General features: G+C 46.8%; 2 protein-coding genes across 2 annotated transcripts in view; one reads left to right on the forward strand and one right to left on the reverse strand.

Annotated features, from left to right (window-relative positions):
• LOC129697571 (histone H3.3A) overlaps nt 1-841 on the forward strand; it is a 13,755-nt gene extending 12,914 nt beyond the window's left edge. Inside the window, exon 4 of the mRNA XM_055636248.1 lies at nt 655-841. Within this exon, the coding sequence (XP_055492223.1) occupies nt 655-783 (129 nt within the window). The 3' untranslated portion in view covers nt 784-841. The remainder of the gene's footprint in view (nt 1-654) is intronic.
• A 10,654-nt stretch (nt 842-11,495) lies between these two features.
• Nucleotides 11,496-13,585, reverse strand: part of acbd3 (acyl-Coenzyme A binding domain containing 3) — a 46,293-nt gene continuing 44,203 nt past the window's right edge. The window contains exon 8 of the mRNA XM_055636249.1: nt 11,496-13,289. Coding sequence (XP_055492224.1) covers nt 13,078-13,289 — 212 coding nt within the window. The 3' untranslated portion in view covers nt 11,496-13,077. The remainder of the gene's footprint in view (nt 13,290-13,585) is intronic.

A 13,585-nucleotide genomic window follows, 5' to 3' on the forward strand; every position in this document is an offset into this window, starting at 1 on the left:
TGTTCTGACTGTCTTCCCTATCGATGCCTTAATTTCATATAGTCACTTCTCTCAGATCTCCCCATCCCAGAGAAAACAATCCAAAGTCTGTCCAACCTCTCCTTGTAGCTAATACCCTCCAATACAGGCAGTCTTCTGGTAAGCCTCGACTGCATCATCTTACTAAACAAGCTTGTTGCAGTCACACTCTCTTCATAACCATAACTCTTCCACCCTGGGAATGTCCTTCTTCGCACCCACTCCAGCACCAGACTCTCAGTCTGAAGCAGAAACTCGTCCCAAAACGTCACCCATTCCTTCTATCCAGAGATGCTTCCTGTCCACCAGCATTTTGTGTTTATCTCCAGCACTTGGTGTAAGGTGGTGACCAGTACCCACACACACACACAATCTTATTTTCCCTGTTTCCCAAAGGGTTGACAAAAAGGGTTTTTAACTTGCAACTAGACAAGACACACTCTTTGTCTTCTGCCATCATCCAATCTTCTGCCAATGCTCGTAATCTGCCTCTAATAGCATGGGCTCCGATCTTGTGTAGCAGCCTCACGTCAAAGGTTACTTACAGGGACAAGGAAGGGGATGCAAGGCAAGAGGGGTTTGTATGGCCAATCTTGGAGCTGCGTTTAACCATACCTCCTGTCCCTCCCTCTCCAGGAAGCGAGTGAAGCCTATTTGGTGGGACTGTTTGAAGACACCAACCTGTGTGCTATTCATGCCAAGCGCGTGACCATCATGCCAAAGGATATACAGCTTGCTCGTCGCATCCGCGGGGAGCGCGCTTAATCCTATCGCCATTGGGGGCGAGGGAGAGCAGGAGGGGATGGATGGGGGGGGGGGGGGGGGGGGAGGGAGTGAGCCATTGAGGAGAGGATCACCAATTCATCACAACTTTTAACTACACATCTTAAATTAAGCCTCCTGTCGGGCCGTAGCTGGCGGCTGCCTATTTTGTTCAATGGGGGAGGGAGGGTTGGTGGAAGGGGGTGGCTGGTGTGCAAGGCGAGAGTGTGGGGATGAAGGGCTGTGGAGGAGGGGGTGAGGGAGACTGGGACGGGTGTGTGTGTGTGTGTGTGTGTGTGTGTGTGTGTGTCAGTGGGGTTCTATGATTGGAGAGGTTCGAAGGCGCTGGGGAGGCAGGTGCTGTAATCTTCATAAACAAGCGCTGGATTTAAGCGTACATGATTATTTTTTTTCCCCAGTGTGGCAAGGTGAAATCAAAGTGGATTTATGATTTTTTTTTTCTCTCTCGTTTCCAGCAGTGCAGCTTTGAAAATACTTTAAAACAATTTTTTGAATAGCGCCAGCATTTTTTTTTTTTTATATATAGGACAAATTTCTTATCAGATCTGAAATATAAAATTTAATATTTTTCATAAAGTAGATCCCATTGTTTGCTTTACTTTTTATAAGAGATGTTTTGGTGTGTTTAGTAACTGTTTAAATATTTGTATGTACTGTTCTGTATTCAGTAAGGTTTTCCTATTAAAGTATTTGAAACCGTGTGATGCGTATGGGAGCACTCACTGCACAAATCCAGTATAGATGTACAGCTTGGTACACTCGCTGATATGTATGGTGAATACAAGTCATGAGCTTAGTTCACTGCCGTGTGTACCGAGGTACAGTGAAAAGCCTTTGTTGCGTGCTAACCTGCCAGAGGAAAGACAAAACGTGATTACAATCGAGCCATCCACAGTGTACAGATTTATGATAAAGGAAATAGCATTTAGTGCAAGATAAAGTGCAGTAAGGTACGATCAAAGATAGTCCGAAGCTCTCGAATGAAGTAGACAGTAGTTCAGCACTGTTTTCTGGTTGCGGTAGGGTGATTCAGTTTATTGTGTTTAAGAATGAACTGCAGATGCTGGAAAATCGAAGGTACACAAAAATGCTGGAGAAACTCCGCGGGTGCAGCAGCATCTATGGAGCGAAGGAAATAGGCAACGTTTCGGGCCGAAACGTTGCCTATTTCCTTCGCTCCATAGATGCTGCTGCACCCGCTGAGTTTCTCCAGCATTTTTGTGTACCAGGGTGATTCAGTTGCCTTGTAACAGTTGGGAAGAAATTGCCCCTGAATCTGGACGTGTGCGTTAGACTGTTACTATCCCAGCTACAATATAAAGCTTCCTAACAGATAACAAATCCCTGGTAAAAATACAAAACAGAGACCCATAGATAGGATAGACAATCAGAATCCTTTTCATCGGGGTGGAAATGTAGACACCTACAGGGCGTAGAACAGCACAGAACCAGGAATATGGATGGGTGATGTTTTGGTCAGGGCCCTTCTGTGGAGTCTGAAGAAGGGTACTGACCTGAAACGTCATCTATCCATGTTTTCCGGAGATGCTGCTGAGTTACTCCAGCACTTTGTTTTTTTCCCCTCAAGATCGCAGCATCTGCAGTTCCTCGTGTCTCTAAACAATGATGGAGTCTGATGCAAGATGGTGGGTTGAGGTAATCTTTGAGGGTGACCAAGGGAGGCCAATAAATGTGGCCCTTTTTCCATCCACACCCCACAAGAATGACTCAAAGGATGCAAGCTGCAAAGAGCTTACCCATCCATCGCAGACAAGAAACCAACTTGTTACTGAAGGCCATTATGGGCTCCACTGTTGGACATCTGTTGCTGGCCCCGAGTTGTTCTGGTTTTTCCTACCGCCAGTCCCCTCTCCTCTACTTTCAGTCTGAACAAAGGTTCCAACCCGAAACATCACGCATTCTTTTTCTCCAGATGCAGCACAGTTGGTGCAGCGCCAGAGTTGCTGCCTTACGGTGCCAGAGGCCCGGGTTCAATCCTGACTACGGGTGCTGTCTGAGCGGAGTTTGCACGTTTTCCCCGTGACCGCAAGGGTTTTCTCCGGGATCTCCAGCTTCCTCCCACACTCCATAGATGAACGAACAGGTTTGTAGGTTAGTTGTCTTTGATAAAATTGGTAAATTGTCCCTAGTGTGAGCAGGATAGTGTTACTGTGTGAAAATCGCTGGGTCGGGGCGGACGGTGGGCTGAAGGGCAATGTTTCCGCGCTGTACCTCTAAACCAGGGGTCAGCAACCTACGGCCACTGGGCCGAATGCAGCCCGTGGACCGAAATAATCCAGCCCGCAGGCATATATTTTTTTCCCGCAACCATCCAGCCCGCAGACTTCCATCATCTCCGGCACCTCCCGGGCCCGAGGTCGATGTACCGCATCCTGTGCAAAGCCGCCAGCATGGCCGCGCACCTGTGTCTGGGCTTCACTGTCGGGATTGGGGTTGTCAATAGGCCGGGGATGAGTGAGTGTGAGTATTTGAGCCACCGTGTTCAGGACAGAGCCAAGGCAATGGTCCATAGGTACGCCATGTCCGTGAGCACCCGTAGATAGGGGCCAGTGCTCCGGGTGGCGTCCTCGAAGGGGCAGTATCCATGTGTACACGTGATAGATGTGGCCCGCCATCCGCTCACAGACACGGGTCCTGGCCCCTATGCAGAACAAGGTTGCCCACCCCTGCACTAAACTAAACGATGCTGACTGACCCGCTCAGATATTCCAGTACGTAGTGTATCTTCGATCTCCGGTATAAACCAGCATCTGCAGTTCCTTTCTACACACTAAGATAATTAGCAACTTAGAACTTATAATTAGTGAAGGACGGAAGGTTGCCTGCTTACCTGATTATGTGCAACGCCAACATTCTTTGCGCCTACTATTTTTTTTGCCCTGTAAAAAATGCTGGCAAACTTCTGCACTGTTACAGCAATGCAGAAACATCCTCACCACACTGACAGCGACTCAGTATCAGCGTCTCAGGGCCAGGCGAAGTGCACAATAGGTTGTCAAAAATTTCCACACTCCCGCATTTCAAATACAAAGATAGACAAAAACAGTTGGAGTAACTCAGCAGGACAGGCAGTATCTCTGGAGTAGGAATGGGTGACGTTTCGGGTCGAGATCCTTCTTCAGGCGCAAATCCAAATATGGAAGTGTGATAAGAAATAGCAGCTGGTTAAAAGAAAACTCATACAACCATCGCATGCTGTTTTGTAAATGTTGGAGGAACTCAGCACGTCAGGCTGAGCAGACGACGTTTCGGGTCAGGACCCTTCTTCAGACTGAAGCACTGTCAAGTTTCCAGCATTTGCAGTTCCTTGCATCTCTGCAGTACATTACTCTTTCGTGGTGCTAAGTGCTTCTGCTGTAATATCCATATTAAAAGATAGGGTTCATATCTGGTGCATATGACAAATAAACTGTGTTGTACTCTCCCCACAACTACTAGAGGTAGATGAGGAGGAACACAAGGTTATGTGGTAATGGGAACAGTTAACGGAGGCAGTGGATGGCAGACGGAATCGGTACGTAGGACAGTGTGGCACAGAAACAGGCCCTCAGAAACAGGCCCTTTGGCCCACAATGTCGGCCGAACATGATGCCATTTTAAACCATCTCCTCTACCTGCACGTAATCCATATCCCTACGACTATCTGAAAGACTCTTAAACACTAATGCACCCATCAAAGTGTAAGAATGAACTGCAGATTGCAGGTTTAAATAGTAGACACAAAAAGCTGGAGTAACTCTGCGGGACAGGCAGCATCTCTGGAGAGAAGGGTGACATTTCAGGTCGGGTCTGAAGAAGGGGCTCGACCCGAAACGTCACCCTTCTCTCCAGAGATGCTGCCTGTCCAGCTGAGTTCCTCCAGCTTTTTGTGACTGTCCCATCTGCCTCCACCACTGCCCCTGGCAGCGCGTTCCACCCACCCTCTAGCTAAAAAAATAAAAACTTGCCTTGAACATTTATTTCCTTTGCCCTCTCACCCTCGTGCTTTTGTCTTTGTAGAAAGAGCACAGAGAAGATTTACGAGGATGTTGCCAGGACTTGAGCGGCTGAGCTATAGGGAGAGGTTGGGCAGGCCAAGGCTTTATTCCTTTGAGGGGTGATCTTATAGAGGTGTACAAAATCATGAGGGGGAATACATTGGGTTAATGCACAGACTCTTTTCCCCCTGGTAGGCAAATCAAGCAGAGGATGCACAGTGCATTCAGAAAGTATTCAGGCCCCTTCACTTTTTCCACATTTTGTTACGTTACAGCCTTATTCTAAAATGGATTAAATTCTTTTTTTTTAAATCAACAATCTACACACAATACCCCATAATAAAAAAACAAAAACAGGTGTTTAGAAATGTTTGCAAAGTGATTAAAAAGAAATAACTGAAATATCACATTTACATAAGTATTCAGACCCTTTACTCAGTACTTTGTTGAGGCACCTTTGGCAGCGATTACAGCCTCAAGTCTTCTTGGGTATGACGCTACAAGCTTGGCACACCTGTATTTGGGTAATTGCTCCCATTCTTCTCTGCAGATCCTCTCAAGCTCTGTCAGGTTGGATGGGGAGCATCGATGCACAGCTATTTTCAGGTCCCTCCAGAGATGTTCGATCGGGTTCAAGTCCAGGCTCTGGCTGGGCCACTCAAGGACATTCATAGACTTGTCACAAAGCCATTCCTGAGTTGTCCTGGCTGTGTGCTTAAGGTTGTTGTCCTGTTGGAAGGTGAACCTCCAGTCTGAGGTCCTGAACGCTCTGGAGCAGGTTTTCATCAAGGATCTCTCTGTACTTTCTCCAGTCTGAAGAAGGGTTTCGGCCCGAAACGTTGCCTATTTCCTTCGCTCCATAGATGCTGCTGCACCCGCTGAGTTTCTCCAGCTTTTTTGTGTAACCCTCTCTGTACTTTGTTCCGTTCATCTTTCCCTCGATCCTGACTAGTCTCCCAGTTCCTGCCACTGAAAAACATCCCCACAGCATGATGCTGCCACCACCATTCTTCACCGTAGGTATGGTATTGGCCAGGTGATGAGCGGTGCCTGGTTTCCTCCAGACGTGATGCTTGGCATTCAGGCCAAAGAGTTCAATCTTGGTTTCATCAGACCAGAGAATGTTGTTTCTCATGGTCTGGGAGTCCTTTAGGTGCCTTTTGGCAAACTCCAAGCAGGCTGTCATGTGCCTTTTACTGAGGAGCGGCTTCCGTCTGGCCACTCTACCATAAAGGCCTGATTAGTGGAGTGCTGCAGATATAGTTGTCCTTCTGGAAGGTTCTCCCATCTCCACAGAGGAACTCTGGAGCTCTGTCAGAGTGACCATCGGGTTCTTGGTCACCTCCCTGACCAAGGCCCTTCACCCCCGATTGCTCAGTTTGGGCGGGTGGCCAGCTCTATGAAGAGTCCTGGTGGTTCCAAAGTTCTTCCATTTAAGAATGATGGAGGCCACTGTGCTCTTCGGGACCTGCAATGCTGCAGAAATTGTTTTATATCCTTCTCCAGATCTGTGTCTCGACACAACCCTGTCTCGGAGGTCTACGGACAATTCCTTCATCTTCATGGCTTGGTTTTTGCTCTGACATGCACTGTCAACTGTGGGACCTTATATAGACAGGTGTGTGCCTTTCCAAATCATGTCCAATCAATTTAATTTACCACTGGTGGACTCCAATCAAGTTGTAGAAACATCTCAAGGATAATCAATGGAAACAGGATGAACCAAAGCTCAATTTTGAGTGTCATAGCTCTGAGGGTCTGAATACTTATGTAAATGTGATATTTCAGTTATTTCTTTTTAATTACTTTGCAAAAAATTGTAAACACCCTGTTTTTGCTTCTTCATGTTGGGGTATTGCGTGTAGAATGATATTTTAAAAATTGATGATAAAAAAAATGTTTTAAAATAAGACTAACGTAACAAAATGTGGAAAAAGTCAAGGGGTCTGAATACTTTCTGAATGCACTGTGGGTGTAAAGTGAGAGGGCAAAGATTTAATATGAACCTGAGGGGCAACTTTTTCACACAAGGATGGTGGGTCTGGAGGTAGTTGAGATAGGTTCTATCACAAAGAGAGGTGTGCAAAGGTCCCTGTCACGATTTATTCCGAACAGCTCCGTCATAGAGGACTCTGTGATTTACGGACTGTTCCCAGGGAGGCAGAGACTGACATCGAGTGCTGCTGGAAGGTCATCAACTTGGTGAAAGGCACCCTTTGGTCTGCCCGAGCTTTGTTGACCTCCCAGCGGAGCGAGTTGTCCGTCAGGGAATGTTGCCGACTGGCCCGCTGCAGACTGCAGGAGTACATGCTGAGGGACGCACTGAAGCTCGGTGCAGCCAACGCCAAGGCACGGTGGGGGAAGACCACAGTCTAGGGCCCTTCCGCTGCTGGACATGGAGGGCAGGGTATGGTGGAGACGCCCCTCAAAATAAGGAAAGGGAGATCACACCAGTGGGTCACATGAGTGGCAAGAGTGTGGGGTAAAATTGTGATTTGGAGAAACTGTATTGAATGTATGTGTAGCCTCTGACAATGTCGGATGGAGTTTTGTATGGATCATGTATTGTATATAATTATTTCTCAAATAAAGCCTATTTTGAAATTTAAAAAAATAAAATACATTTAGGCAGGTACATAGATGGGATATGTTTGGAAGGATGTGGGCCATGGGCAGACAGGTGGGACTAGTGTAGATGAGGCATGTTGGGCAGCGTGGGCAAGTTGGGCCTCGCTATAGGGCTCTCCCTGACTCTAATGAAGACCTGGTTAGGGTCCCGACCTGAATGGTATGTTAGCTTTCAGCGAATGGTATGTTAGCTTTCATTGCAAAAGGATTTGAGTATAAGAGCAGGGAGGTTCTACTGCAGTTGTACAGGGTCTTGGTGAGACCACACCTGGAGCATTGCGTACAGTTTTGGTCTCCTAATCTGAGGAAGGACATTATTGCCATAGAGGGAGTACAGAGAGAGTTCACCAGACTGATTCCTGGGATGTCAGGACTGTCTTATGAAGAAAGACTGGATAGACTTGATTTATACTCTCTAGATTTTAGGAGATTGAGAGGGGATCTTATAGAAACTTACAAAATTCTTAGGGGTTGGACAGGCTAGATGCAGGAAGATTGCTCCCGATGCTGGGGAAGTCCAGGACAAGGGGTCACAGCTTAAGGATAAGGGGGAAATCCTTTAAAACCGAGATGAGAAGAACTTTTTTCACACAGAGAGTGGTGAATCTCTGGAACTCTCTGCCACAGAGGGTAGTTGAGGCCAGTTCATTTGCTGTATTTAAGAGGGAGTTAGATGTGGCCCTTGTGGCTAAGGGGATCAGAGGGTATGGAGAGAAGGCAGATACGGGATACTGAGTTGGATGATCAGCCATGATCATATTGAATGGCGGTGCAGGCTCAAAGGGCTGAATGGCCTACTCCTGCACCTAATTTCTATGTTTCTATGAAACATGGTCTGTCCATTCCTTCCATAGATGCTGCCTGACCCACTGAGTTGCTCCAGCTCTGCGTGTTTTGCTCAGGATTCCAGCATCTGCAGTTCCCTGTGTCTACATTACATTTTGTAGCCATGATTCCATTACTTCAGCAAAGAACAGAATGCTTCATTGACGCATCCATTAAATCACATAATTACCTTCTCAAAATGCAAATTTCATTAAAAAAAAAAGGGAAAATAAGACCGCAGATAAACATATTTTAATTGAGATTAAATATATTATTGAAAGAAACAGTTTCTGAAATTGCACAGGTCATTTTTGTTTTTTGTTTTTTAAAAACTCACGGCAATAAAATCTTCCCAAGTTTAATATCCCGGGGAAAATCAGGCCAAATCTCCAGCGACAATCTCTGCCAAGTAGGAGCTTCATTACATTTGCACCTCCAAAACTTGGAATAACGCAGGCCATACAAAACAGCTAGAGGTGTTTGATTAGGAAAACAGCTGTAAACACACACACACACAAACCAACACAAAAGTAAAAGGGGACAGTGAACAGCTTTATGTACAAATTAGGGTTAAAAAATTATTTATAAAAGAGAATGAGAGGGAAAGGAAAAAAAAAACAAAATGCAATCACTGTTTGTAGACACTTCTCCACTCTCAAGAACTGTACGGATCACAACAGGTGGTGAGGATACACCAGGATCTTAGTCCAGGAAAAGAAAGCATCATTTGTTTGTCGCGGTCTGAACATTGAACTCTCCAATTTTTGGTAACTAACGTGTAAACACTCCATCCCCCACCTCTTCCATCTCTTCCCCGTGCCCCACCTGGATGTGCACCCATTTCTCCCCTTCCACCCATATCCCTTCCTCTGGCTTCACATGTGGTGCCATCTCTCTCCTTACCTCGCTATCTTTTGTCTTTTAATCTCTGGCCTTTGTCCACCCTTCCGCCAAACTACCCGCTCGCCTGTATCCAACTATCACATGCCGGGCTTGGTCCCCCCCCCCCCCCCCCCCCCCCCCCTACTACCACCCACCTGAACAAGGGTATTGTACTGCACTGATCTACAGGTATAGACCCAAAACATTGAGTATCCATGTTCCCCAGAGATGCTGCCTGGCCCGCTGAGTTACTTTGTGCCTTCATTTGAAAAGGAAATCTCAAGTTACTACTAATGTGAATGAAGATCCTTTGGTGACAAAACAATCTCCTCTTGCAGGCTGCAATAAAAACCACGGATGTCAAGATGAGAAACGAGCATTAAATTATACCGGGGGAAATAACACTGCATTAGGACCAAGTTTGCCACGTTTCATGTTACTGGTGAAAAAAAAAAAATTCTTTAAACTTGCTTTTCAAAAATGCACCAGGCGGGGCTCAGTGGACCTGAATCTCTTAATTCACCAGCGTTTACATATCTAGCAGTTATTATTCCTTTCCAGAAAACTGACTTCCATCTTAAAGAAACAGTGCAGTTTGGCAGATGCAAATCATGACTTTGGGCTACAGGAGATCGCTCTGCATCATAAGCAGAGACTTTAAATACATGGAAGCAGAAATTGCCAGCCAGCCTGTACAACCACAAAAATATATATATATTGCTTTGTTGAAAACAAAAATGGTGAAGGGAGAATGTTGTTTTTATAATGTTGACGAGGAGAGGAGTCATTTTAAAATGACTGGGGGAGAAAAGTTTCTCAGATGTCAACGAGAAAGGATTTTTAAAGTGAAGGAGAAAAAGTTTTTTCAGGTGAAGGGGAGAAAGGTTTTTGAGGTGAAGGGGAGAAAGAATTGAAGGGGAATAAGGATTTTTAAGATGAAGAGGACAAAGGATTTTACAAGTGAAGGGGACAAAGGTTTTTCAGATGAAGGGGACAAAGGCTTTTAAGGAGAAGAGGGAAAAGTTTTTTTGCGTGACGGGAAGAAAGGGTTTTTAAGGTGAAGGAGACAATTTTTTTTAAAGGTGTATTTCCGGGGTGTTTGAAGGTGAGCAGTGTAAACTGTAACTTTCCTGACTCGGGTGGTGGAGCTGTGACTTCATGCTTCCTCCATTGAGGAATGGAGGAAGAGGGTCCGAGATGCTTAATATTTTAACTCCCCTCACAACTGTCCCCCCCCCCTGTTGATGCAGCCACTGATTTGTCGCAGGTAGTAGTGACGTAGGTGGCTCTCAGTTAGCACTGCCTCACCTGAGTGGCAATTTGGCACACTTTGGGGCAAATTAAAGTGGAGGTCCGCTCCGTCTTTAATTGAACAATGTAGTGTTCATGTTGCATGGCGATAGTTGCTGGCCAACAGTAACAACAATTAAGGGACATTTGGACAGGGACATGGATAGGACAGGTTTAGTGGGATGTGGGGCAGGTGGGATGAATGTAGATGGGACATCTTGGTTGGCAAGGATGAGTTGACCGCGCTGTGTGACACTGCAGCAGCCTCATTACTGGTGCTGCTTCTGCTTCTTGCCATGGGTACAACAGTCTACATTTTCAATAGGGATCTGTCCAATGCAAGGGGTAAGGGTGGGGAGGGAAAGGTCAAGTTTTTAATTCTCCACTCTGCTTGTCCATACCAAACTTTAGTTTTCAGTTTACAGATACGACATGGAAACAAGCCTTTCAGCCCACCGAGAGCACACCGGCCATCTGCTCACACTTTCCCATGCACTACTGACACACTAGGGGCAATTTACAGAGGCCAATGAGCCTACAAAGCCACATGTCGTTGGGTTGTGGGAGGAAATCGGAGCACCGGGAGGAAACCACGTGACCACAGGGAGAACATTGGACCTGGTTATCGGTTGGTCAGATGGACCAAACATCAGCTTTGCCTCTACATTTTTCGTGTCACACAAGTATATATTATTTCCAGTCGGCCCTCACAACTTAGTAGTATATAGGAAAGCTTCACAGGACTATGGTTGGGCCACATTTGGAAAATCAAGTGCATTTCTGGGCACCCCATTACAGGAAGGATGTGGAGGCTTTAGAGAAGGTGCAGAGGTTTACCAGAATGATGGCGAGATAGGGGGTATTAGCTACAGGGAGAAGTCGGACACACGTGGATTGTTGTCGGAAGCCGAGGGGAAACCTGATAGCAGTAGATAAAACTATGGCAGGCAGAGATAGGGTAGACGGTCAGAACCTTTCTTCCCCAGAATAGAAATGTCAAGGACTAGAGAGCATAGCTTTAAGGTGTGAGGGTCAAAGATGAAAGCAGATGTGTGGGGCAAGTTATTTTACACAGGGGTCATGACTGCCTGGAAAAACACTGCCAAAGGTGGCGGTGGAGGCAGATGAAGAAGACACAAAGTGCTGGAGTAACTCTGCGGGTGAGGCTCTGAAGAACATGGAGAGGTGATGTTTCGGGTTGGGACCCTTCATCAGACTGATTATGGGAGGGGGAAGAGATTTGATAGGCAGAAGGTTAGACTAAGGTCAGAGATGAAAGGACAGAAGGTGCGAGATAAAAGAGTTGTGAATTGTGAAGCTAGAGTTGAGGTAAATACTATAACAACCTTTAGAAGACACACAGGTAGGTACATGGTGATGAAAGGTTTAGAGGGGTATGGGCCAAATGCGACTAGTGTAGATGGGGCACCTTGGTTGGCACTGGCATGTTGGGCTGAAGGGCCTGTGCAACTCTAAATGTGACACCAGTCTTGAGGCTCTTCTGTAGTAGGATTCAGCAAAGGACAGAAGCTAGCAACTGCAGATGTTTGTTTACAAAATAAAAGGCACAGAGTGCTGGAGTAACTCAGCAGGACAAGCAGCACCTCTGGAGAATATGGATAGGCAACGTTTCTGGGTTGGGACTCTTCTTCAGACCCAAATAATTGCCTCCCCACGTTCTCCAGAGATGCCGCCTGACTCACCGAGTTACTCCGCACTCTGTGTCTGATTCAGCAAACGGACACCGGGTTTGGCACGGAAGGAAGGGTGCTGGGGAGGTGAGATGTTTGTCGCCGACATCGGTGGCAGGGATTCACCACGGGGACAGGCGCTTGCGTTACAAAGACCGAAATAGGTGGATGGAGCGAAGAAGAGAGGCAGGCAGCGCAGTCCCTGACAACCAAGGGGTTTCCATCAAGCCTTTTGCCTCCCCTCCTCTCTCAATATCAATTTGGACCTCGCTGCCCCACTGACAACCATCCGCTGCATGGAAACTCTGGCCCACGCTGCAGCCGCGTCACAAAACAACAGCAGGATGCGAGCAACGCACAAACCGCTTGCTCGCCCGCCTTCACCCTCCCTGGTGCTTGCCCCGAATCTCAAGGCACCCAAGCCCGAGCGACGGTCGGTTTAAACAAGTGCCCAGCCGGTGTGAAATCTCCCGACACAGATTCACCGACAATAGCCCCCTCCAAGCAAAACCAGTTTGGAAGACCAGATAGTTTGGCGATAAAGTTAAAACAGGGAAGGAAGGAGGGGCTGAACTATAGTACAAACTGCGATGGGCGCGGCTGCACATTCAGACATCTCGCCAAGCACTTCTCTCTTAAATCTCTCCTCTCCCCGACCCAGTTTCAAGGGAACGTCCCCCAGACTCTGCAGCCGACAGAGATGCATCAAACACTCCTTGTAACAGAACACAGATATACGTCGGAGAAAAAAAGCTGTAACCGTGTATAATATCGGCGCCAAATACATCCAACGAAACCAATCCCTGGCAGTGATTCTCATTACTACAGTAGCAGATCCTTCACCCAATTTATTATTATATAGAATGATTTAGATAATTATTTCAACGCACAATGTGCAAAATTAAAGTTTACAAAAGAAAGCAAAAAAGAAAAGCAGATGCCAAGCGTGGTGCGGCTTGGTTTTATCTGGTATAATATACTCTGTAGTAAACGGTTTTTGACCTCCACAATGAGTAGGAGTTGTCGAATTTCAGGAGGTACACCCCGCGTCCCGGGTACTGATGGGATCCAGCATAGACCTCCTCGTGGCAATCGCGTCTGTAGACAGGCACCACCTCGTCCACCTGCACTTTGCTGGCCTCCTTCTTCACTTTCTCCGCCTCGCTGGGGGTCCCTGGCGAAAACAAGCAAACTGCTCTCAAGACTTGCAAACGCGGAAGAGCGCAGCACACGAGCAGGCCCATGCGGCGCACAGAGTCTGTGCCAAACACCATGCCAAGAAATAGAAACATAGAAAATAGGTGCAGGAGCGGGCCATACCGCCCTTTGAGCCAGCACCGTCATCTAAAATCAGTACCCCCCCTGTTCCTGCTTTTTCCCCATATCCCCGATTCCTTTAGTCCTAAGAGCTAAATCTAACACTCTCTCTTGAAAAGATTCCTCCTACCTGCATGCGTGTGATCTATAACC

This window comes from Leucoraja erinacea, chromosome 5, assembly GCF_028641065.1.
Source record: "Leucoraja erinacea ecotype New England chromosome 5, Leri_hhj_1, whole genome shotgun sequence".
Taxonomy (NCBI): Eukaryota; Metazoa; Chordata; class Chondrichthyes; order Rajiformes; family Rajidae; genus Leucoraja; species Leucoraja erinaceus.